This window comes from Pipistrellus kuhlii, unplaced genomic scaffold (genome assembly GCF_014108245.1).
Source record: "Pipistrellus kuhlii isolate mPipKuh1 unplaced genomic scaffold, mPipKuh1.p scaffold_m20_p_3, whole genome shotgun sequence".
NCBI lineage: Eukaryota > Metazoa > Chordata > Mammalia > Chiroptera > Vespertilionidae > Pipistrellus > Pipistrellus kuhlii.
The window spans coordinates 63,054,412-63,082,044 of record NW_023425529.1 but is presented as its reverse complement, the minus strand read 5'-3'; the positions used below and the strand labels follow the sequence as shown (position 1 = coordinate 63,082,044).

General features: G+C 38.5%; 1 protein-coding gene across 1 annotated transcript; it reads right to left on the bottom strand.

The window, feature by feature from the left end:
- Positions 1 to 276: 276 nt before the first annotated feature.
- On the bottom strand, positions 277 to 27,461 carry GLIPR1L1 (GLIPR1 like 1). The gene is made up of 6 exons (XM_036457035.1): positions 27,285 to 27,461; positions 23,352 to 23,591; positions 15,114 to 15,214; positions 11,170 to 11,258; positions 456 to 482; positions 277 to 368 (listed from the first exon to the last, which is right to left on the bottom strand). The coding sequence occupies exons 1-6, from the start codon at positions 27,459 to 27,461 to the stop codon at positions 277 to 279; spliced, it is 726 nt and encodes a 241-aa protein (XP_036312928.1).
- Positions 27,462 to 27,633: the final 172 nt, after the last annotated feature.

The following is a 27,633-nucleotide window of genomic DNA, read 5'->3' as shown; positions in this document are numbered from 1 at the left end:
GGAAAGGAAAGAATACCCTATAAGGAAATAATGAAACTTAGGGGAGGTCCCAGAAGATTTTATACCCCATAGAACTCAGCCAATGAGAAACCAAGGGAGGGACCTGAGCACCAGGAATAAAATGTTGGTGGTAAACCCTTTGGGTGTGCCTGCCCACCAGACACCTGATCTTGCCAGACAGACATTAAACACCTCACCTTACTGTACTTTGTGTCTCCAATTTCTTTTTTTATTTAATTTTGGACTGGTGAGTGTGTTTCTCATAATACATAAAGATTAACACATTCTCAGAAGAACACAAAGTAGACACAGGAGATTACATGCTGCCAACTGTGGTGCTTGTCCCTGTGGATGCCAATTTGGATATTCTGTCAATAAAAAACAACAGTTAGGAGCTCAATTTAGTTTCAAGGGACCCAAAGTAATTAAATCAACTCAGATAGCTTTATACATACTTGTAAGTCTTTCACGTACTTCATTTCCTATAATAGAAAAAGTAATATAAAATTAGAAGTATTCATTTGCTTTTTGGGCTTTTAGAATAAGTTAACCAACTTAGTAAACAAAATTTGGCCTTTTAGCTTAAAAAAAAATGAAAGCTTCCTCCCCAAATCCTGTTGTACTTAAAAATCCAAGTGATGGTCTCTGCCAACAATGTCATTTCCCCAAATATTTCTAAAATACCTTTTGCTTGAAGGCATAAAATCAAACATAGACAAAATTATATTATTTTATAGTTGATACTCTGTCATACCCATTTAAAAATCTATGAAAAAGGTAGTCCTTCATGTAGTGTTTTGGGTACCCATAGCCTTCCATGAAATAGCTCACTCATTTATGCACTGTTCCTTGCTCCAAATTTTGCTCAATCTCTTTCCCCCTTCAAATTATTCTCCTCTATTTATTGTTCTCTCAGCAATCTGCAGTTAGGAATTCATTTATTTATTTGTTTGTTTTTTTATTCCTTCCTTCCTTCCTTTTTTTAATTTATTTATTTATTTTTATTTATTTATTTATTTATTTATTTTAATTGCCTGCTGTGTATTGAGCATGATTCCAGCCTTTGGACATAATGATTATCAGAACAAAATAAAGTTCCTCTCCTTATAGAAAAATAAGGAAAGAAAATCTATCATTATTTTAAAAATGGACTAAGGAAATAAAAATGAGTGAAAATGACCATTACAGAGAGTGATTAATATTATAAAAAATGCCTCAAAAGATAGAAAATAAGGAACTTAAACTATTAGCTAAAATTTATTGAGAGCTTACTTATTTTGAGCACAGAACTTTGTATGACACTTAAATGCTCTTAATCACCTCCTTAGTAAAATCACCTCTCATAATTCAGGAGGCACAGAGAGGCCCAAGCAACAACCAAGATTATAAAAATAATAAGAAAACAAGAAAGAAGACATAATAAATAAACAAAAATGAAGGAGGAAATAAGATGTGATAAAAGATTTAAAAATTAAAAACTGCAGAGAACAACCAAGATGGCAGCTTAGGTAAACATCTGTACTTGCTCCTCTTATAACCACATAAAAACTACAAACAAGAGACAAAAAAAAATATCATCCAGGACCATAGGAAATCTGGCTGAGTGGAATTTCTACAACTAGAAAGAAAGAAAAAAGCACATTGAGACTGGTAGGAGGTGCAGAGGTGAGGAGATGAAGAGGCACATGCGAAATGAGCTGGCAACTGGGTGCAGTGCTGTTTTTTTTCTATCAGGAGGGATATACAAACTCTTGATTGCTCTGAACTCCAGTTACAGGTGAGACTCTGGAGACTCAGACTCATATGTGGAGAATCTGGACTGGTACAGAACAGGAGGGCAGTTTTCTCTCAGAGGTGCTTGCAGCAATCATTGTTCCGGAATGGGGCCTGGGGACACAGAGATTAGGGGATCCCTTAAGGGCAGAGATGACAGGCAGCCATTGGTCTTTGCTCTGCCCTGGTGATTTCCTGAGTCTCCACCCAACCCAATTTACAATCCTACCCAAGCTCTGAGCAGCAACTTTTGCATATGAATGGCCTGTCCTTTTGAAACCTAAAATCTAACAAACTTTAGCTGGGTTAGAGAGCTCCAAAGCTTCCAAAAGAAGGCCTAAGGTCCAGCAGCAGCAACCTGCATTGTTTCACAGCTGGGCCTCATCTAGGCACTTTGAAACCTGATACAAAAAAGGAGGAATCTACATATCTCACTGTAGCTCCTGTTAGGTAGCCTCAGGCAGTGGCTGATTTTGTACCTCCTTGGAGATCCAAGAGCCAGTGTACCCAGTGCTGAGACCATACCAGATTACAACTCCTTACATCCATAAGCAACACACTTAAGGGGCTTACTCAGTGAGCACCAAAGCCCCAGTGAAGCAAGTTCTGCCCCATAAGGGTGTCTCCAGCACAGCAATTCTCCCACTGTAGACATAGCTGGCCTTCACAGCCAATTGGCCTGGAGGTCAATTCCTCCCAGTGATACCAACAGCAATCAAGGTTTGCTTATAACGAGACTGTGTGCACAGCCCATAAAGGGGTGCACCAATAGTGTCCACTTCAGGTGACTGGGGAGGCTGAGACACTGGTCCCTAAAGGACACCTCGCACACAAAGCAACTCTATCAACACAGAGAAGCAGCCAAAAATGGGAGACAAAAATACATGTCACAAATGAAAGAAATGGAGGAAAGCAAACTACTGAATATAAAGTTCAAAACCATAGTTATAAGGTTACTCAAGAATCTTTGATTCCAATCAAGGGCATGTACCTTGGTTGCGGGCACATTCCCGGTGGGGATGTGCAGGAGGCAGCTGATCCATGATTCTCTCTCATCGATGTTTCTAACTCTTTATCCCTCTCCCTTCCTCTCTGTAAAAAATCAATTAAAAAAAAAAAAATATATATATATATATATATATATATATATATATATATATATATATATTAGAATCTTTTAGAAACCTCTAAGAAATTTACCAAGACCCCCAAGGATATGAAAAATGACCAATCAGAAATTAAGCATACACCAACTGAAATAAAAAATAATATACAGAGGTCCAACAAGCCTGGAGGATCCCAAGAATCAAGTCAAATATTTGAAATATTAAGAAGCAAAAAATACCCAATGGGAAAAGAAAAAAGAATCCAAAAATATGAAGATAGTGTAAGGAGCCTCTGGGACAACTTCAAATGCACCATCATCTGAATTATGGGGTGCCAGAAGAAGAGAGATAGCAAGATATTGAAAACCTATCTGAATAACTAATGACAGAAAACTTACCCTACCTGGTGAAAGAAATAGACTTACCAATCCAGGAAGTGCAGAGAAACCCAAACAAGAGGAATCCAAAGAGACCACACCAAGATATATCATAATTAAAATGCCAAGGGCAAAAGATAAAAAGAGAATCTTAAAGGCAGCAAGATCCGAAACCAGGTTTGGCTCAGTGGATATAGCATCAGCCTGCAGACTGAAAGGTCCCAGGTTAGATTCTGGGCAAGGGCATGTACCTGAGTTGCAGGCACATCCCCAGTGGGGGTAGGAGTGGTGGTGCAAGAGGCAGCTGATCGATGTTTCTCTCTCATCGATGTTTCTAACTCTCTGTCCCTTGTTCTTCCTCTCTGTAAAAAAATCAATAAAATATATATATTTTTTAAAAAGCAGCAAGATTAAAACAGCTAGTTACCTACAAGGGGTACGCATACGACTGTCAGCTGATTTATCAACAGAAACTATGCAGGCAGGAATGGAATGGCAAGAAATATTCAAAGCAAGAACCTACAGCCAATATTACTCTACCCAGCAAAGCTATCATTCAGAATTGAAGGTCAAATTAAAAAAATAAGAAAAAGTTAAAGAAGTTTAGCACTGCCAAACCAGTATTATATGAAATGCTGAAAGGAATTCTTTAAGAAGAGGAGGAAGAAGAAAAATATAAAGATAAAAGTTATGAACAACAAAGGGACAACAAATATGTGTCTATCAATAAGTGAGTCTAAAAATCAAGTGAATAAAAAATCTGATGAATGGAATAAAATGGTAAATATAATAGAGTCATGGATATAGAAAGGGAGTGGACTGATAATTCTCAGGGGGGAAAGGGTGCAAGAAGAGATTGGACAAAAGTCTTACACCTATGGATGAGGATAGTGGGTGGGTAAGGGCATGGGGGTAGGTGGGAACCAGGTGGAGGGAGCTATGGGGGGGGGGGGGAAGAAGACCAACTGTAATAATATGAACAATAAAGATTTATTTTAAAAAATAAATACATAAAATTAAAAATTAAAAACCATCCTGTATCTATCTTTTTGCAATCTTTTTGCAATCATTTCAAACTATTTGTTAAAACGGACCAGTTTTAAAAAGTATACTTATTCAAAGAGGAGTTGAGAGTACAAGTACATTTTAAAAAATTAAACTTACAATGTAATGCTTTCAAAAAAAGTATCCAAAAAGCAAAAAAGACAGAAATATTTTGATGAAGTTTATAACATTAAAGAAAATGTTTGGGGATCATTTGAAGGGATGCAGAAAATATCTGATAAAATTATTCATTCAAGATAAAAGGTCATAGGAAAATAAGAAAAGAGAAAACTACCATAATCTACCCATAAGGACTAAATAAAAACACTCTAAAGCAAAAATACATAATGTTGAAAAATGTCCTTAAAGTATGGAACAACAAAATGGTCTCCACAATTATAAATTATTGTATTGGAAGATTCACTAACTATAAATATTAGTAAAATAAATAACTGATGTAAAAGTTCATTTGACAAAACAAACTTATGATTTTTATAGAGAACATTAAGAAAAGACAAGGGTATTAAAAAACTATTCTTAAGAGAATTATGTAAGATATTTGGATGTTGGACTAATATAAAAATAATTTATATTTCTATTAACTAGCAAAAGTCAATTAGGAAATATCATTTTAATATGCCATTTTAAACAACAAATACATGCTATTAAGAAATCTAACTTGATGAGCAAGGCCTTTACTGAGAAAAGTTTAAAACTTAACTGAAAACATTTAAACTCAATCTTTATTAATATAGTGAATGCTGTAAAGATGTTAATCCTTCTTAAATTTACCTATAAACTCAATGCAATACCAACCACAATTTCCAGGTCTTCCATGGAATTAATGAGCTTATCATAACATTAATTTCCAAGAGTAAAGGGCCAATCAAATAATCTCCAAACAGTTGGAAAAGGAACAAGTTGGAGAACACCTCCTACCAGGTCTCAAAGTTTATTACAGCCTTTGCAGTTTGTGCAGTGCTGTACTGGAGACCATTGTCAATACCCGTTTAAGTCTCAGCAATGTAGTCATTGGGGACAGGCAACAGTGGTCATCAATCACAGCTAGAAAATCCAAATAAAATACAATGAATCAGTGTTTAAGAGCAACAGAGATCCAAAGCAACAAAAACTAGAGGGTGAAGATTTCAGAGCAGGAGATCCATAGAGAGGTGGGCTGATGTTATGAATGTTGCTTTATCTCTGGGGATAAAGAGCTTTACTCATAGAATATATGGGCTTACTCTGCATTGAGTAGGTCAGGGTTCAGGTGAATGGTAGAGGTTGATGAAATTAGCCCAATGGATATCCATGTTGTACTCAAGCTATTTTAATTTTGAAGCTATGAGGGCAAGAGGATAAATCTCTAGGCTGAAAGCCCTGGAAATAAAAGCAGATATATTAGTGATTGCAGTGTGCTAAAGCAATAAGATATTGGAGTTTAATGACCACCAGGGAAGGGCAACAGTGAACACCCCAATCTATTATTGAAAAGCCATGGAAACCTAAACTCTTGGAACCGGGTTCAACAGAGGTTGACCAAGTTTTACCTATATTCTAGCCCAGCTTTCACTAAATTGTGTTTGGATTCAATGAGACATCCCCATGTCCACCTGATCAGCAGAGGCAAAGGTAGAACTTTCTACAGTTTAGCAAAAACTTATTAGTCACACCAAGTGTCTATTACTGCTGTGTAATAGATTTCCAAATACAGTAGTAACAACTTATTATTATTTCCCACAGTTTTCTGGGTTGTCTGGCTCTACCAGGCAATTGCTGTTACAAATAGTGTCACCAGGAGTCAATAGCATGGCTGCATTTCGCTGCAGTTCAGGAGGGGTTGCAACAGAAAGATGACCCCTCCTCTCCTAGGGCCTTTCTCCATGTGACCTCTTGAGCAGGAGAGCATCGATTCCTCTACACTGGGAGCTTCCAAGATAGCAAAAGTCAAAGCTTCCAGGTCTCTTAAAGATCAGTTTCAGAACTGGCACAATATCAAATCCCTTATTCAAGGCAAGGAGAAATACGCTCCACTGGTTGATGAGAGTAGAGGGAAGGGGTGTGTGTGTGTGTGTGTGCCAGAGTTGGAGGCCATCTTCAGAGTCAATGTACCACACCAAGAAACAGAATATCACCAAAACTAAGGGAAAATAAAACAATCTTGAAAGTAGAAACAGATCCAGAAGTGATTTGGATGCTGAGTTTTTAAAGGGGGTTAGAATATTTGAAGGTGTTGATAATGGAGCTTGGCTCAGGAGGGTTAATAGAAACACGGGCTTGGCAGCTACATGGTGTGCAGTCAGATTTTTCTTCAATTGTAGTAAGAAGCATATGAGAAATTTTAAGAAAAGGTGTTCGATCTGATTTTCTTTGTGTAAAACAGTTTGGAGTAGAATAGGAAGAGCAACGGTAGACTGGACTAGTTCAGGAGAGAAATGACAGTGGCTTGATACAGGGTAGGAAGGAGAAATGAAAAAAAAAGAGTGTTTCATTGTTATATTTTTATTTTTTCAAGGAGAAAACATAATTTCCAAATCAGACATAATGAAGTAAGTTTATTTTTTAAAATTGCTTTGAATGAAATCTGAAATTAGAGGGACCATACTCTAAGTCATTTGTAAGTGATGTGTATAATGAATATTCAAACATACATATCTCATAGAAAAGTAGGTTAATTATCCTCTTTCTTTTCCAAAGGGAGCCACTATCCTGAGTCCAAATGTAGAATAGTTTTGCCTGATTTTGAAATTTATATAAAGGAAATCTTTTAATATGCTTTATTTTGTATCAGCTTTATTTTATGGCATTATAATTATTTATTTTTCTTATATCTACCACCTTCATCCATTTCACTCTATCTTAAATCAAAGAATTTAGACACTTAGAAAAGTGTCTGTTCTGAGAATTAATAGGATGATGATGGAAAGGAAGCACTAGTTTTAAATTTCAATTAATTTGGACATTAATGTGTTACTCCTGAGTCCCTATTTTAATAATCCTATATAATACAAATTGACCCTAGGCAGAACAACCAGAATGACCACTGGACCAATCACTGTGAGGTGCACTGACCACCTCATGGTCCTCTACCCTTGAGTCAGGCTTCCATTGACAGATGTCAAATGGGGAGCTGGGGTTGGGTGGCAGGGGACTCAGTCTGGTGTTAGGCCAAAGTCTTCCCTTCCAGTCACCCCACACACAGAGGGCAACTGGTGGCAGGGGCGGTGCTGGGAAGCAGGCGGGAATAGCCAACCTCTCGGTTTTTCCCGTCTGCAAGCTCTGATTGCCCATGGTTTACCGGTTTCCATTTGTGGGAAGAACATACAATAGAACAACCTGGAAACAACAATGGGCTAAATGGAAAGGAAGACAAAACTGGCTTGTCACTTAACGTGTTGATGTGTTACTCATGAGTGAGTCACAATTTTAATAATCCTATATAATAAATGGGTAATATGCAAATTGATCCTAATGGCAGAATGACCAGAATGACTGTTCATCCAGTCAGTATGAGGCACACTGACCACCACATGGTCCTTTCCCCCAGGGGCAGGCTCCCATTGCCTTATGGTGAATGGGGAACTGGGCGTGGGTGGCAGGAGATGCAGGGGGCGCCAGCACCACTGGTCGCCCCCCACACAGAGGGCATCCTGCAATGTGGGCTGGGTGGGAATGGCTAACCTCTCAGTCCCTCCCCCCCGCCTCTCCCGGCTGCTAGCTCTGATAGCCCATAGCCTACCAGGTGTCACTAGTGGAAAGAACATACAATTGAATAGCCTGAGAATGCCAACTCTTTCTCCTATTGATTCTTTATCCCGGCTCCAGAGAAATAATGGCCAGGTCCCCTGCTGGCTCTCTCAGAGCCCCACCTCTCCTCTCTGCTCAGCCCTGCTGACCATGGGGTGTCCCAGAACAGGAGGGAGAGGAAAGCTGAACTTAGCAATGCCACCCACCTGAAGGTCTTGGGTAGCAGAGGACGTGGTGACCTTATACAGACTTTGGAGTAACACAGACTCTGCCAGTTAGAGCTGTGTTACCTCTCTGAGCCTCGGTTTCTTCATCTATAAAATGGGTTTGGGAGGGGGAAAAGATGGTGGCTGGCAGGATGGAGCTGAGAGAGAGGAAGTGAGTGAATGTTGCAGAAAAAAAAAAACATTTGACAAAATCCAATACCCTTTCTTGATAAAAAAAAAAAAACTCTCAACAAGGTAGGAATAGAAGGATCAAACCTCAACACAATAAAAGCCATATATGACAAACCCACAGCCAACATCATACTCAATGGGCGAAACTAAAACCATTTCCCCTAAGAACAGGATGCCCACTCTCACCACTCCTGTTCAACATAGTGCTGGAACTTAAACATAAGATGGGAAACCATAAAAATATTAGAGGAATCCACAGGCAGCAAAATCTCAGACATATGCCGAAAGAACTTCTTCACTGATACTGCTCCTATGGCAATGGAAACTAAAGAAAAAATAAACAAATGGGACTACATCAAAATAAAAAGCTTTTTCACAGCAATGGAAACCATCAATAAAATAACAAGAAAGCCCACTGCATGGGAGAACATATTTGCCAATGATATCAACAATAAGGGTTTAATCTCCAACATTTACAGAGAACTCATATAATTTAACAAAATGAAGGTAAACAACCCAATAAAAAAATGGGTAACTGATCTGAATAGACACTTTTTGAAAGAAGACAGAATATCCTTACATGATATTATTCTACAAGGTCATTATAATTTTACCCAGATTTGTGTTACTCCCATTACCTATAATAGTACCTCGCACCCTTGGGAATTAATAGAAAATCATCCTTTTGGTGCTTGGAGACAAAGGTAACACATCTCTTGATATTTTAGAATTACAACAGCATAATGTATAATTATCCCAAACAAACTTCCAAACCAATTCTTTGAATATCTAGCAGCAATTTATAAAGGACATGAAAGGATTTAATCCCTTTCACTGTGTAGAGGGCCCCATGGGAAGGCACCTGAGCATTTATATTGGCCTCTATGCCCTTTTGGCCAAGTGGGCCCACTTCTCAGTGTTCAGTTCTTCACAGCTGTTGCCTGTGCTTTCTGTTCATGCTGAGGTTGAGACATCATAGTGGCTGGTACCATGGATCTCTCTCCCACCCAGTGGGGTGAGATGGGCCCTCCCTGGAGAAGAAACCTGGGTTCCCCAAGATATGAGATCAGTGCGGGGCCTTGCCAACAGGCGAGGGGTTCCCAAAGCATGTGTTGGGCGTGGAGGCCACAGGGGGCATAGGCTTCCAAGGAGATTGTGTGAGGTGCCCCTGTCCTTTGAAAACCCTGCATGAGAATCTTCAGCCTCTTTCAGAAACTAGGAGCTCATTAGCATATTAAACCACCTGTGAAGGACTTTCTGACTCCTATAAGCATTAACAACAAAGGGTAAAAAGCCTGAGGCCCTGTCTGAATGTCTGTCCTATATACCAATAGGTTGCTGGTTGGGCTCCCTGTCAGGACACATGCCCCAATTGTGGGCTCAATGTTTCTCTTTCTCTCTTTCTTCCTCTCTTTCTCTCTCTTAAAATAAATCATAATATGTTATAAAAAATAAAGTTGGAAGTGAAGCCATTATGGTCCCATGGTTGCAAACACTAGAAGAAAATACAACTCAACAAGAATCAGACACTCTTTAAATAGGAAATTATAGCAATAAAAATAACATAGACTTCCAACAAGGAAGAAAACATGCATCTAAAAGAATCTATATGGCTACAGGAGAAATCCCTAATGAACCTAGATTTTAGAAGTCAAACTGGGAAAAATGTATTTGCAGTAATCTACACTAATAAAAGTGTAAGATGCAAATTTACTGTACCTTGGTGACACTCACCAGCCAACCAGGAGTGAGTATGCAAATTAACCCAACAAAGATGGTGGGTTAATTTGCATGTGGAGGTGGGGCAGGACACTGGCACTCTGTGCCACTCAAGGCCTCTAGACAGCATTTGAAGATGGAAAGGTGGCTCCAGGCTAGAGCAAAAAGGCGGGTCCAGTCAGAGCGAAGGCAGTGCCGGCAGCCAGAGAAATGAAGGCCCATTTTTGCACGAATCTTCGTGTACTGGGCCTCTAGTAGTTAATAAATGGTTAGTATCTTTAACACATAAAGAGTTCACACAAACCTTATATAATAAAAGCCTAATATATAAATTGACCAGACTGTGAAATGACAGTGGAACGACTGGTCCGTCTGATGCTTACTGGCCACCAGGAGGCAGATGCTCAATCCAAGAGCTGCCCCCTGGTGGTCAGTGCACTCCAACAGGGGAAGCGTTGCTCAGCCCGAAGCTGGGCTCACAGCTGGTGCCCGCAGTGATGGTGGCCGAAGCCTCTCTTGCCTCTGCGATATTGCTAAGGAGGAGTGACCTGAGAGGTAAGGACCAGCAAGCAGGTGGGCAGGAAGGAGTGAGGAGTCCTGGACTTTGAGAGGAAGCAGGCTGTGCTTAGGGACCCTCTCCCACAGTGCACAAATTTTGTGCCCTGGGCTAATAAAAGGAGGAGAATGGAGCCAAATGCCAATAAACATTTCAACTAATAGTTCCTTGTGTAGCAGCAAATACTGTATAGCAGCACACTGGATCATAATTATACCTCACTCCCACCTGTCCTTTAGCCTCAGAGGGAAAATAATCAGTGAAGAAGGGAGGGATTATCTGAGTTTAAGTATGATGTATGACAAATGAGTTATATTATCATATAGCAGCAGTGAAATATTCTTCATAAATTATAAACTTTAGGGGAGCTAAATTTGAAAATTAATGAATTTATGGAAACTTTGCTCTCCAAATAGGAAGTTACAATTTACTTTTCCCTTTTTGCTTACTGCACAGGCTGTTTTCACAAGTGTCTTCTTTTCCACAGGTAGAGCAGGATGCTCCTTCAGTGTAAGGTTGTTTTCCTAAATAATTTCCTCTGAAAAAAAAAGGGAAACATTGAGTAGTCAAATGGCTATTTACTCCTCTAATTTACTTATTTTTTTTTTGTGGCTCATTAGGTCATGAATGTTGAAAGAAAAATGACTTTCCCCCCCAAATTTATGCTAATTTCTTTTGTAAAAAGATGCTTTAAAACTGATCTCTACATCATGTTCTCACTATGTCAAAATTATATCCTTTAAAATTAAATTTTTGTTGATTTTTTAGAGAGGAAGGAAGAGAGGGAGAGAGAAAAACAGAGAAATTAATTTGTTGTTTCACTTATATATTCATTCCTTGGTGGCTTGATTCTTGTATTAAAACTGCAATCTTGATGAGCCAGACCAATGTTCTAACCAACCGAGCCACCCAGCCAAGGAGTTATATTCTTTAATATGTAATAAAACAAATTAGATATGAAACCAGTGTAGTTATGTATATAATAGCCAAAATTATTTTTTGTTTGTTTTTGTAGGGCACTAAGATTATCTCTATTTTGTAAATGGAATAAGCAGATTTTAAATAGCAAATGGAAACATATGCTTTATGGCTTATTTTAAAAGTATAATATCATCATTCTTATCTAGTCCTGCTTAATGATATACCAAAATAATGGTACCATTTAACAGATATTATAACACCTGCTTTTCAATAGCATAAGCTGATACATCTTAACAAACCTGCTTTTTTCCATCTCAGTGTTTGTGGTAAACTTTAAAAATGTTACTTAAACTACCCGAAGAAAACATTAATAACATTAGCAATATTCCATTAAAGAATAAGCCACAATTCATTTATCCATGCATACGTTTATCGACATTTGTGTTGTTCCAATTTTTTTACTATTACATATTAAATAATTATGCACATTTTGAACATTCATATATGTGTCTTTACGGGCATACATTTCCTTGACTACATCTCTAGGAGTGAAATAAGTAGATTATATGGTCAGTGCATATTTAACTTTTAAAGGAAGTTCTACACTGTGTGCAAAATATTTGTGACACTTTATATTCCCACCAGCTGTGGTTGAGAATGCTAGTCCCTTCACATCTTCCTCTGGATTTAGAATGGCCAGTCTTTAGCCCAATTGTAGTGTAGCGATATTCATTGTGGTTTTCATTTGTATTTCCCTAGTGATTAATGATACTGAGGTTTTTATCATTGTTTTTGCGCCAGCTGCAACTTTTCTTTATTAATCTTTTATGCATTTTTTTTATTTTTTAAAGTATTCTTGATATTGAATTGTAACAGCTCTCCCTAAATTATTGGTACAAGTCTTTTATCTGATATATTTTTCAAGGACTTTCTTTTACTCTGTAGCTTTTTTTTTTCATTCTCTTACCAATGTCTTTGAATAATTGTGATTTTAATGCAATCCAAGATGTCAATTTGTTCTTTTATGGATCATCTTTTTGGTGTGTTAGCTAAAAATTGTTGGCTATGTTAAGGGTACAAAGTTTTTATAGTTTATGTTTTATATTTAGATCTTAGATTAGTTTTGAGTTATTTTTACAGGTTTTATTTTGTGAAAATTCAAGTTTGATTTTACATATAGTATACTATATATTGATATACTATATATAGGTATAGCTAGATAACATTTTGTTCCAACAGCATTTGTTGAAAGAAATTTTTTCTACTGCATTGCCTTTTTGTATTTATTAAAAATCAGTTGAACACATGTGGTCAATCCTGTTTAGATTTAATTTTGAAGTCCTCATTCTGTTCTATTGATCTATTTGTCTAACTTTATGTCAATATCACAATGTTGTGATTATTCTAGCTATAATAATTCTTGAAAACAATAGTGTCAGTCCTCTAAATTTGTTCTTTTTCTTAGTGGTTTTGGCTAGTTTAAGTCCTCTTTATTCTCATATCAATTTTAGGATCAAGGTTTCTCAACATTTATAATAAAGAATTAGAATTGTGTTGAATGTATATATCAATTTAGTGAAAAACTACATTTTAGCAATATTTAGTCTTTTACCCTATTAAAAAAGTATATATATTTATTTGTGTATGTGATTTCATGAAGAATTTATAATTTTCAATGCACAGGTCCTTCTTACCTTCTGCCAGAATAATCCCTAGATAATATATATATATATCATGAAAAAATATTTGTACCATATTCCTTTGTAAAAATAACTATCTGAATGCATTTCCATAGTATATTACAGTTAAGTACTTCATTACATTATTAGCACTCAGTAGTGGATAGAGTATTAAACTGTGCTTGAGAAAATTAAGATTTGTTCAAAATCATATAAGAAAACATACAGACAAAATCCCACTGAAATCATCAAACAGTATTCTATGCTGTTACAAATGTGTCATGCAAAATAGAACATTGGCACCAGATTTGTATCATCCTGCTTCACAAAGATATATTGCATATGATAATTTATATTTTTAAGCTATTATAAATGATAATGTCATTTTATTTTTGCTTGTAATTATTCATTGCCAGTATATGGGTATGTAATTGAGTTTTGTATCTTGATATTGTATCTTGAAAAATGTCTAAACTTACTTATTAGTTCTAGAAGAGTATTTATAGACTCCATTAGATTTTCTACATAGATCTACAGACAAGCAATGAGCAAAGTATGACCCATAGCTAAGAATTAATTTTTTATATTTTAAAGTGTTATTTGAAATACAAAAACACAAAGATGGAATATAATAGAAGGGGACAACTTGCATAGTAGCATATATAGGATGCTTCTTGTAGGCAGCATATAATTGGTTTTGGATTTTTATCTAATGTCACAATCTCTACCTTTTCATTTGGGTGTTTGCAGCATTTATATTTGATATAATTATTCACATAGTTAAGATTTTGGCTATCTTCTTATTAATTTTTGTATCTGTCATTTTTTTAAAAAAACTCATACATGTGTCATACTCATTTCTGTTGCTAACTGAGAAGTAGAATAAATACAAGAGGAGATATATAAATTTAGCCTCTCCTTAGCAATTTTGACATATCTCAGCTTCTTTTACCAATCTTATGTATTTATTCTATATTTAGATTTTCATCTTTTGTATATTTTATTTTAATATTTTTGTTTGTTAAATGGTTGTGTTGTGGGTGGATTTTAACTTGTTTCTTGTACAGATCAATGGGATTAGAATTCCAGAATTTTATTTTTGGAGCCTCCCATTAGGCTTATGTTATATTTCCATTTAGGTACACAATAATGAAAAAGGCAATAAAATGTATGGTATTTTTTCTTCAGAAAAATATGCTTTTCATTATCATTCAGAATCACTTGCTCATTCCAGTTATGTTCTGCTATATTAGGAAGCAGCTGTCAGTCTATTTTGTGTTCTAGTACTGTACTTAGCGTGGCGATGCATTTTATGTTATCTGTTGTTCTATTTAATAAAGAATGTCCTTCACTTTTACTCTGAACATTAAATATCTCATGGTAGGTGTAATTCTTTACATAAGATAATATTCTTTCACCACTTTCTATTTTCATCTATTTCTTTCTTTTTTAAATATATTTTATTGATTTTTTACAGAGAGTAAGGGAGAGAGATAGAGATCCAGAAACGTCAATGAGAGAGAAACATCGACCAGCTGCCTCTTGCACACCCCCTATCAAGGATGTGCCCACAACCAAGGTACATACCCTTGACCGGAATCGAACCCGGAACCTTTCAGTCCCCAGACCGACACTCTACCACTGAGCCAAACCGGTTTCAGCTATTTTCATCTATTTCTTTTATCATCATTATAGAGGGAGACTTCACTTAGTAAATACTTCATTTATTAAATATATAAATAAATATAACATTTATTTTAATATAAAGTATTTTTAAAAGCAAAATAACTTACGCAGGTCCATAGTTACATACGAAAATTAGTGAGTCACTATATCCAAGCTTAGGACAAATTGACATTGCACAACCAACTTTGTGTGAATCGGCCCAAACTACCTATAAGAAAAGGAATTCTTAATTAAAATATGCGAAACACCTCTATGCCACAATGCACTATGGGAATAGCTATAATCTTAGTTGTGTGATAAAAATGAGTAGACATAAATTCTTATTGGCTATTTTCATTTGTAATATTTAGTTTAAAACAAATTTTTAAAAGGCTGCTTTATTGAAAGCTACCTAACTAGATTTTCCTCACTTATAATTCTCATAAATCAAATAATATAATATGCAGTCAAAATAATATTATTTTAGATAATTTATGAAAATATTATTTTCTCCATGGGTATATAATACAAATAATATTGAAATCACAGTGTAAATAAAACAACTATAGACTTTTATTTTTTTCCCTCTAAAACCTTTTATTAGTACTTATTATAGTTGATGATCACATTTTAAAAGTTGTGGTCTTAACCATAATCTTACTTCTGTCAATTTATAAGACACAGATAGAAACAGAGACTAAGAATATATTGAGTTTATTGCAAAAAAAAATATCACACACACACACAAACATGCTTGCCATAAGGATGGTTAATTTTTTTTTTTTTTCATTGTAAAGAATAGCTGTTATTCAGAAGAAGATCCCTATGGAAAACTCACCAAAGGGTGAGGCAGGGGGAGATAAAGAGGTGAAAAAATTAGTATTCTTTTATGACAATGATAGAGTGGAATTTTCTTCAATTTCCTAAATAAACAAAAAGGAAAATACTAATTTACTCCATTTGGAAAACAAAATTATTTTTTAAATTATATAGATTTTGATAACACAAATGAATTTTCTGAACTTGTTTATTTTACAATTCAATTAACGTAATGTGTTGATACATTTTATAAACTGATGTATTACTCCCTATTTCCCATGATCTGGGTATAGTAGCTATAATCAACAGTTTTTGAAAATATATTTTAATGGCTGTTTGCCTGAGAGGCAGCAAAGTGCAATGAAAACACAGTGAACAGAAAAGATATGAGTTTTGGATCTAATCATGTGTGTGTCTTTGGAAAGTGACAGATCAATTCTGACCTAGTTTACCACTTAAACAAATGAGATTAAGCTAATTCTTTAAAATACCTATTCCTTTGGAATGTTTTAGAAAGTTAATAAACTATACAACTACACATATATACACTGAGTGGCCAGATTATTATGATTTCTGAATGCATAATAATATGGCCTCTCAGGATATATATATTAGAGGCCCAGTGAGTGAATTCATTCATAGGTGGGATCCAGCCAGTCTGGCCAGGGGAAGGGGACATGGGCAGTTGGCCAGCCAGTCTGCTGGTCGAACTCCTGGTCAAGGGGAAAATTTGCATATTAGCCTTTTATTACATAAGATATACACTGAGTGGCCTTATTATTATGCATTCAGAGATCATAATAATCTGGCCACTCAGTGTATATTTATAAAGGAATTCATGTTTAAAAATTCAGTTATTGAATAACTGACTACACCATGAAATTTAATTTTCTTAATATATCTGAATTGTGACCTTTTTAAAAATTTTGGAATGGTAAAGATAAATATTGAACATGTATAGGTTTTAAATATTTACCTTCTTAAAGGAACTAAATGTAACATTAATATGAACATTGGTTGTAACTTCAGTACAAATATCTCCAGATGGTAACAGTGAGAACATTTTACCTTATTTTCTTTAGAACACTAAGCAAGATACAGTTGTTGATCCAATATGAGGAATGCACCTATTCCTAGCTTTCTACACAGCTGTGTGCATCATCCAATGTGGAGTGAGCTTGTGGTTCTGCTGTGAAATGCTAAGAGACAATGGGAATTTGCAAACAGGTTCCTTTCCCCTGACAGTAAAAGAGGAGACAAAGGATTATGTAAAGGCTGTGGCTCAGCCTTGGTGCCATATTAAGAATATTGCATTCTTCTTGTTACCGGGACACCTGGCAATTGATCCTTTGCCTCAATTTTCCTAGCATTAGCCAGACCAAAGTCATTGTATACAACAGCTATTCTGATAAGGATTTCTAAATTTACAGCCTCTTGTTGTCAGACAAAGTTTAAATGGAATAGGAGAATGAAAGCTGTTAATTTCTGTGTTTAGTGAACCTCTGATAAGAATGACATGCTTTCAATGGTACGTTAATTCAACTTAAACAGATAGGTATGTTAATTCAACTTGCTTAAATGGGCCATCCTAGGAGCTCTGTGTCATGCCTAAAATGTGATTTCCATTTCTCAACAACAACCAAGCAAAATAATTTCAAAAATTGTCTCTAACTAGAGGCTCAGTACATGAAGTTTGTGCACAGGGGTAGAAGGATCTGTCTGTCCCTCACCCAGCCTGCACCCCTTTAATCTGGAACTCCTTGAGGGCTGTCCAACTGCTTGTTTAGGCCAGATTCCACCTAAATGAGCAGTTAGACATCTCTCCCAGAAACCAACCCCACCACCACACCTGCCTGCTGGCCTGCTGGCCCCTAACTGCTTTTGCCTGCCAGCCTGATTATGCCTTAACCAGTCCCCTGTCAGTCTGATCAACATCTAATTGCTAGCCTACCAGCTCAATTGCTCCAAACTGTCCTCCCTTGCTGGACTGGTTGCCCCAAACTGCCCTCCCCTACAGGCCTGGTTGCCCCTAACTTCCCTCTCCTGCAGGCCTGGTTCCTCCCAAGTGCATTCCCCTGGAGGCCTGCTCCCTCCCAACTTCCCTCTCCTGCAATCCTGGTAACCCCCAACTGCCCTTCCCTGCTGGCCTGATGGGCCCCATCTGCCCTCCCTTTCAGGCCTGGTCCCTACTAACTTCCCTCCCCTACTGGCCTGATTGCCCACAATTGCCCTCTCCTGCTAGCCATATTTTGGCACCCTTCTTGTGTGTACATGGGGATAACCATCTTTGACCACATGGGGACGGCCATCTTATGTGTTGGATTGATGGCCAATTTGTATATTACTATTTTATTATATAGGACTAGAGGTCTAGTGCACGAATTTCTTGCATGGGAGTGGTGTCCCTCAGCCAAGCCTGCACCCTCTCCAATCTGGGACCCCTTGGGGGATGTCCAACTGCAGGTTTAGGCCCAAACCCACAGGGACGGGTGAACATCCCTCTCACAATCCAGGACTGCTGACTCTCAACTCCTCCACTGCCTGCCTTTATAATTGCCCCTAACCACTTCTGCCTGCCAGCCTGATCACCTTCTAACCACTCCCCTGCCAGCCTGATTGATGCCTAACTGCTCCCTTGCCAGCCTGTTTGCCCCGAACTACCCTTCTCTGCAGGCCTGGTCACCCCTAACCACCCTCCCTTGCAGGTATGGACCCCCAAACTGCCTCTCTTGCAAGCCTGGGTCCCCCCACAACTGCCCTCCCTTGCAGGCCTGGTGCCTCCCAACTGCCCTCCCCTGCTGGCCATCTTATGGTGGCCATCTTGTGTCCACACAGGGGCAGGATCTTTGGCCACATGGGGCCGCCATATTGTGAGTTGGAGTGATGGTCAATCTGCATATTACTCTTTTATTAGATAGGATAGAGGCCTGGTGCATGGGTGGGGGCCAGCTGGTTTGCCTTGAAGGGTGTCCCAGATCAGGGTGGGAGTTCCCTTGGGGCATGAGGTGGCCTGGGTGAGGGGCATGTGGTCGTTTGTAGGCTAGCCACACCCCCTGGCAACCCAAGTGGAGGCTCTGGTGTCTAGGATTTATTTATCTTCTGCAATTGACACTTTGTAGCCTGGATTGGAGTCAAGCCTCCTGCTCACTCTGAGGCCACAGCCATTTTTGTTGGAATTTATGTTTCTTCTATAATTGAAACTTTGTAGCCTTAAGCAGAGGCCAAGGCAGGCCAGGGCTGCAGAAGATTGGCTTTCTCCATCATCAGGTCAACCACAGCTTCCTGCTCTCTTCAGCTCCATGGCTGCTGCCATTTTTGTTGAGATTTATTTATCTTCTATAATTGAAACTTTGTAGCCTGGAGTGGAGGCCTGGACCAGTCAGGGTATGGGGGAAAATTGGCTTCCTTCATTGCCTGGAAAACCCAAGGCTCCCTTCTGCTCTCTCTGTAGCTGCAGCCATTTTGGTTTGGTTAATTTGCATGCTCGCTTCTGATTGGCTTGTGGGTGTAATAGAGTGATGGGTGATTTGCATATTATTCTTTTATTAGGATAATAAAAGGATAATATGCTAATTAGACCAACATCTTCTGAATGTCATTCCAGACAAAGCCATGGTGGTGTAGTCCAAGGCAGAGGTGGTTAGGGGCTGTTAGGGGAGGGCAGTTAGGGGCAATCTGGCTGGCAGGGGAACAGTTAGGGGATGATCAGTCTGGTAGGGGAGCAGTTAGGGGAATGATCAGGCTAGCAGGAAAGCAGTTAGGGAGCGATGAGGCGAATAGGGGAAAAGTTAGGGGGTGATCAGGCTGGCAGGGAGCAATTAGAGGGAATCAGGTTGGCAGGAAGAGGTAGTTAGGGACAATCAGTCAGGCAGGGAAGCTGTTTGGGGCATCAGGCCGGCAGGCAGAGGCAGTTAGGGACAAACAGGCAAACAGGCAGGTGAACAGTTAAGAGCCAGTGGTCTCAGATTGCAAGAGGGATGTCCCCAAACCAGAAGTCGGACATCCCCCAAGGGGTCCCAGATTGGAGAGGGTGCATGCTGGGCTAAAGAACACTCCCTCCCCCCCCCCCCCCCCCCCGCTCAAATTTTGTGCACCAGGTCACTAGTAGGAAATATAAATCTTCAGGATACTGAACATATGACAACAAAGGATAATGCCCCCTGAAAATTCAGGTTAGGGGATGCTTGAATTATATAATTGTCTTGGCTGTTGCTTTGAGAGAGTTTCCAGGCCATGACTGGTGGGATAGGGCTGTTGGAAAAACCAGGAGAAGCCTAATGAATCCACATAGTTGAGAGACAGATGAGAGTCTGTGGAGAATAAAGAGGCAGGAGTTTGGGTGGTTTAGTACCTCAGTGGTGAAAATCTAACAGTGAGACTATTAAGGATACCTCCCCAATTCAGCAGAGCACTAATCAGAGCATGCATTTGAAGAACTACCCTAGACCTTGAAATGAACCATCTATATAAACTAAATGAAAGAACACAGGAACATACATTGGGCCAGGTGTAGGGCCTTTTCCAATAGCTCTCCTGGCAATTTTCATAATTTCTGGGGCAGTGGGTAGAATATGCAGAATTTTGCCTCCAATATCTTTTAAAAGCAAGAACCAAAAGGATCAAACAAATTCCAGGTAACTTAACTGGGAATTCAAGAATATTATAGGCATATAAATAAATCAAGCATCCAAGAAGGCAAGATTTATAACATTGAGGATATAATAAAACATATCTAATGTGATAAGAAGCAGAAAAAATTTACCCATAAGAAAGAAGGAAAATCAATCCATTGAAACTACCCTAGAAGTAACATAGAGAAAACATTAGAATAATCATTGTAACTACCTCATATAGTTGAAAAGGTAGATGAAAGTTCAAATATTCTGGCCATAGTTACTGATTATGTAAAAAAGACAAAAATCAAGCTTTTAGAGATGTAAGTTTTAACATCTAAGATGATAAAATAAACTAATTATTATTAATAGTCTATTAAATATTAAAGAAGAAAAGAGTAGTGAACTTAATAATAAAACAATAAGAATATTTGAAATTAGTCACAGAAAGGAAAAAAACTAAGAAAGGAAAGAGAACATCAATAACCATGGGAAAATTCTAGTGGCAATCAAATTTGGTGACTAGAATCTGGGCAGATAGAAGTCAGTAACAGAAATATTTCAAGAAGCAATATCCAGCATTTATCAAATTTTGATTTAAATTATAGACCTATAGTTCTAAGAAACTCAGTAAATGGCCATACAAAAAGGTGAAGCAAACTTTAGTACATTATAAAATAGCTCCATATTGTTGCAAAGAAAAAAATCTATACAAATGATCAAAAGACACATAAAAAAATGCTGAAAGTCAATAATCATCAGAGAAATGCAAATTAAAATGACAATGAGATATCAACTCACACCTGTCAGAATGGCTAACATAAAAAATCAACAAACAACACCTGCTAGTGAGGATGTGGAAAAAAGAGAACACTAGTTCACTGATGGTGGGAATACAGATTGGTGTATCCACTATGGAAAACAGTATAGATTTTCCTCAAAAAATTAATAAAGAAACTTCTGGTTGACTTAGTGATCCTATTTCTTGGAATATATCCTAAAAAGCCAAAACATCAATCAGAAAAAAATCTATGCACATCTGTGTTTATAGCACTGTTATTTACAATAGCTAAGATTCGGAAACAAACCAAGTGCCTATCAGTAGATGAATGGACAAAAACTCTCCAGGACATTTACACTATGAAACACTATGCAGCTGTATAAAAAAAGGGATCTCTTACTCTTTGGGACAGCATGAAAAGACCTGGAAACTATTATGCTAAGTGAAAAAGCTAAACTGAGAAAGACAAATATCACATGATCTCAGTTATTTGTGGAATCTAATGAACAAAATGAATTGATTAACAAAGTAATATTCAAAGCAGGGAGGCATGGGATAGACTGGCATACCTCGATGTGGGGTTGGGAGGCCAGCAAGAGAGAAACCAAAGAACTTATATACTTACTAGAGGTCTGGTACACAAAAGTCGTGCACAGGAGGGGGTGTCCCTCAGCCCAACTTGCACCCTCTCCAATCTGGGACCCCTTGGGGGATGTCTGATGGGATCAGGCCTAAACAGGCAGCTGGACATCCCTTTCACAATCTAGGACTGCTGGCTCTCAACTACTCGCCTGCCTGCCTTGCTGATTGCCCCTAACTGCTTCTGCCTGCCAGCCTGATCACCCCTAACCACTCCCCTGACAGCCTGATTGATGCCTAACTGCTCCCCTGACAGCCTGATTATCCCCAACTGCCCTCCCCTGAAACCCTGGTCACCCCCAAATGCCCCTCCCTTACATATTCCCTCTTTATTAGATAGGGTTTTTCTTTAGCATATCGAACAGCCCTAGCTGGTTTGGCTCAGAGGATGGAGCATTGGCCTGCAGACTCAAGGGTCCCAGATTTGATTCTGGTCAAGGGCATGTACCTTGGTTGGGGACACATACCCAGTGGGGAGTGTGCAGGAGGAAGCTGATCGATGTTTCTCTCTCACAGATGTTTCTAGCTCTCTATTCCTTTCCCTTCCTCTCTGTAAAAAATTAATATATATGTATTTTTTTAAAGAAACATTTAAAATTCCTCCATATCTGCCAGGCTGGTGTGACTCAATGGTTGAGACCCCAAGCTGCCACCACTGGAAGGATCGCACCCTGGCCAGGCTGAGACCCCAGCCCTGGCTGCCGCCGTTGATCTTGTAGTTTGGTTAAGTGGCCCAGCCAGCCTGAGATCCTAGCCTAAGCCGTCACTGTGGCCAGGGGATTGTGCAGTGGGGATGTGTGGCCCTGCTGGCCTGAGATCCCAGCCCATGCTGTTGCTGTTGCTGGCTGGGATCGCGCTGGGCGCTGGTGCCTCCCAGCCGGACACTCTGGGCTGCAGCCACTGGGCAGGGATCGCTGCATGGGGCCAGGCACCTTCCAGCTAGACACCCTGGACTGCTGCCACTGGGGGGACTTGGGGAATCCAGCAGGGCTAAGAGGATCTTGTGGCTATGGGTGCCGCCATTTTTGTCGCAGAGTGATGGTTAATTTGCGTATTTCTCTTTTATTAGATAGGATATGCATAGCTCATGGACATGGGCAATAGGGTAGGAAAGACTTAAGGGTGGGTAGAGGCTGGGAGGATTGTGGGGCAGGGAGGGAATTGGAGATATCTGTAATACTATCAACAATAAGTAATATGTAACAGAAATACAAAAAGCAAAATAAAATTATAAAGCTTATAAGAGAAACAAATGCATATTACATACACTAAATAAAAGGTTGATAGTAAATATCTTATTGGAATTAATGCATTGAGATGACAATAGAATAATCTTTAAAATCCAGAAAACATAAGATCCAGAGACATCTATATCCAGTAAATCTATCTTCTAAGTAAAATTGAGTTTTCAAGATACCCAAGAGTAACTCAAAAGAAATTGCTAAAAAAAAAAAAAGTCTTGTGATTGAAATTTGCATAAATAAGAACTAATGAATAAAATTTCAAATATTTACCTGTGTATAATGGCCACAAACTTTGGTACAAAGTTGACTGGCATAAGTATAAAATGCTCTTTCATTATACCAAAAACGAATAGCTTTTGCTGGTTTAAATTTGTTTAATCGACCTAACCAAATATTTTCTCCCACATATGGAAAAGTTGGATGACAATGATTTACTGGACATTTGTTGTGTTCGAATTTGCACTGGTCTGCCCATGATTTTGCTGTCTTCGCTAAACCTTCATCCCAAGTCTGAAAGACAAAAATAATTTCAATTGCATTGTGCATATTTGTTTGCATTTAAGTTATTCTAATATGGAAATCAGTGAAATTTTAAGTTTTTAACTGTAATAAAATATAGTTTTTCTTTGTCATTTATTACTTTCACCATTAGTCAGTTTTTTGTTTTTTGTTTTAAGTTGTGCTTCAGAAACAGTCTACAGTCTGTGGCCATTCATATTTGTAGGTGGTCAAAATGTACAAACTTCAGGTTATAAGGTAAACAAGTTTTAGGCTTTAGAGTACAGTATTGTGGGAATAGTTAACCATTCTTTAGTGTATATTTGAAAGTTGTTCAGATATTAAGAATATTAAAAATTCTCATTACAAGAAAAAAATGTAATTATGAGGTAATGGATCTTAACTTATTTTGGTAATTATTTTGCAATATATACATATATAAAATAATTATCTTTTATATTTTAAACTAATACAATGTTATATATCAATACAAACTTTTAAAAAGTTTGCATGATTTCAGGGCTGACCTGTTAACACATCATGCTCTATCTTCTCTGACATTTATAGAAATTGATATGAGAAAGGGGATGCCTGGTTTTTCAGGATGAGGCAGTAGTGGATGACAGGAGAAACTCCTGTGGAAGTCTTAGCCAACAGTTGTCACTTCTACTTTTGGCCAAGAAGGAGTAACTTTCTGACATGAAACAAGAAAAACAACATACGTGTGTGCAAAAGCAAGACACCTGAAACCAGGCAACAAGGACCATGATCCCTGAAAGGAGGAACCCAGTAAGGCGAGTCCTTACCTACTGCCTTGGGAGAATGTTCAGGCCATGAATGAATACTAGAAAGCACAGGCGTGCACAGAGGCAGAGCTCCAAGGAGGCTTGATTAACACACACATATGAAGAACATATGCACCGCCAGGGAATGAATCACTCAAAATGACAGGAGAGCCTATTATTCGATACCTAATGCTTACACAGCACTGGGAATATTGCTTCTTCCTGCTAGCGAGATTGGAAAACCTCATAACCTTGGGAATTGTGTAGAGTACTCAGGAGGATCTCTCCTTAATAGAGGGAGATAATTATCCCTAGCCTCAGTCACTTCTTTTGTTCTGCCTTACAGATTTTAAACACCAGACTCAAAAGGATCAAAATGCCAAGTAACCTAAGTCCATACCAGACAAAACTGACAAGAATATTTACATAAATACAAAAATTACCATCACCCAACAAGCTAAAATGGACAAATTCAGATATCTGATACAAACTTATCTTCATACCAGGACTCTTGATCTATATATATAAAACCCTAAATATTGAAATAGACTGAAAGACAGAACAACAGAACAACTGAACATCCAGTTGCTATGATGTGCACTGACCACTAGGGACACACATGGAACATGGTGGGCACTGGTAGCAGGTGGCAGAGTGTAGAACATGGTGGGCATTGGTCATGGCGGGATGACTGAGCAGATGAGCAGGGCACCAGACCAAGGTAGGACACTGGCCGCTGTCATCATTGTGAGCCTCTGTTGATTACTAAAAAACTCTTTGCTCCTGGGAGTTGTGGTCCCACCTGGCCTTTGTACCTACTGCCAGTGCCAGACCTGCATGCACCCGCTGTTGGCCCTGGAGCTGCTGCTTGCACCTGGTGCTTGTGCTGTCAGAGTGTGCAAGAAGTGGCTGCCAGCCATGATTGCCACTCTGGGCTTCTCCCCCTCACCCTGCTCCTGAGGGGCGATTGGGGCTGCAGCTGCTGCTGGTATTGGCTGACAGTGCTGGCCAAGCTCACACCAGATGCTGTCACTGGTCCCAATAGCTCCAGTGCAAGTGGGTCCAGTGCCATCAGCACCTGGGAGTGCCAGCAGCATGAGCAGGGCTGTCAGCAGAGGAGATCAGGGGCCGCAGTGAGGGGGGCTGGGTGGGCGAGGAGGATGGGCCTAGATCCATCCACCCATGTGCTCACCACAGCCTCAGGGTCCACAGTTCCTTTAAAGATGCACAAATTCATGCATTGGGCCCCTAGTAATACAGTAAAAAAAAAAAAAAAATGGGGGAGAAAGGCCCTGGATGAGTAGCTCAGTTGGTTAGAGCATCATCAAGGTGAGCCAAGGTTGAGGACTCTCTCTGGTCAGGGCACTAATGGGAATCAATCAACTAATGTATGAATAAGTAAATGAATAATATTTGTTTCTCTATCTCTGCCTCTTACTCTAAAATCAATAAATTAAAAAATTAGTACTGAGAAAAATTAATGAGTAGAAATTAAACCAGAAGTAACACATCTATTAAAATTAATAAAGAAAGCAAGAGACAGAAAAAAAGCAAACTTTTACATGAAAAGAGCATCATTGGGCTTTGAGATAACTTCAAGTTTTATAATTAATATGCTTATAATTGGAGTCTTTAGTATTAGACTATACATTGCCTAAGTAAATTTTTTCTAATTTGTTTAAACCTGCAGATCCAAGAAGCCCAATGAACTCCAGAAAAGTAGAACAATATTACATCATGGTACGTTATAATCAAATTGCTCAAAATCAAGGATAAAGAGATTTCTTTAAAGCAGCCAGAGGGAAAATACTTCTGATATCCATAGGAACAAAGAAAATGGTCCAGTATATTTCTCATCACAAACAATGTGCGGGAAGATAGAAGTTGCCAGGGCAACTAAAAATTCTGTGACTAATGATAATATGTATCATAACTTGAGAAATAAACTCACAAATATACTAACTTGATAGGATTAGTTACAACTGACACACAGTAAGACAAATATTAATATCCTTTAAGGAGAAGGAAAATGATACAAGGTGGATATTGATCTGAAGAAAGAAAGGAAGGAAGGAAGGAAGGAAGGAAGGAAGGAAGGAAGGAAGGAAGGAAGGAAGGAAGGAAGAGAGAAAGAAAGGAAGGGAGAAAGAAAGGAAGGAAGGAGAATACCAGATAGATTTTTAATGTAAAGTGTTAAAATAACAAAAATGATTGCATGTTTACGATGTTGAATGATATATCAAACAAAGTAAATTCAAAGGAGGTTCATGTTTCTACTTCCTTATTCCTTTCTTCTTCAGGTAGCTTTGAAAATTTAAATTAACCTACATTTATCCTTTCATTTGGAAAATATAGGATAAGTATGTGTTTATATGGAATGTCTGTATATATAGGGATGGGCAAAAGGAGGTTTATAAATAAACAATACAATAATTAAAAAATAAAATGCAAGAATATACTAATTCATGTCTTCACAGCTATAAACCGTATGTGAATAAACACACATACATAACACTAGCAAGTAACAGCTTTGAGACTTCCTTTCTCTTTCTCTTCTATCACCACCCTGTTGGAGACAGCTCAGTCAAGATATGATTTTTAAAAATGTATTTTATTGAGTTTTTACAAAGAGGAAGAGAGAGAGAGTTAGAAACATCGATAAGAGAGAAACATCTATCAGCTGCCTTCTGCATACCCTCTACTGGGATGTGCCCTCAGCCAAGGTTCATGCCCCTGACTGGAATCAAACTTGGGACCCTTGAGTCTTAGGCTGACATTCTATTCACTGAGCCAAACTGGTTAGGGCCCAAGGTTTGATTTTTAACTGCATGCTGAAAGTCCAAACTGAATTCATACAAATACGTCCATAAAATGAGTCGCCAAGATCCCTTAGTATAATCCCAGCTCATTGTTTTCTCACCATGTATTTCATGTTGGCCGCGGGGGGCTGGACTGTGCGACGCATTTCATTGTGAGCTTCGACACAGTCCTCTATGAAACTCTTGTCTTCGATGGAAGGCAGGATGGGAGATGATCGACTGGCTATCAAGTAGAAACCTAAAGTCCATAAGAAATTTAATTTATTCCCATGAACCATGGCAAAATGCAGAGAAAGCCCTGGCTGTATGCTCTGCACCTGGGCCCAACTTTCTCTGCTGGTTTGAGCTCATAAAGGGTTGCACAGCAAGCTGGGCCCCAAGGGCGGGGCCAGAATGGACAGGACAGGGGACAGGCAGCAGGAGGAGCTGTCCAGAAAGCCCTGGGCTACA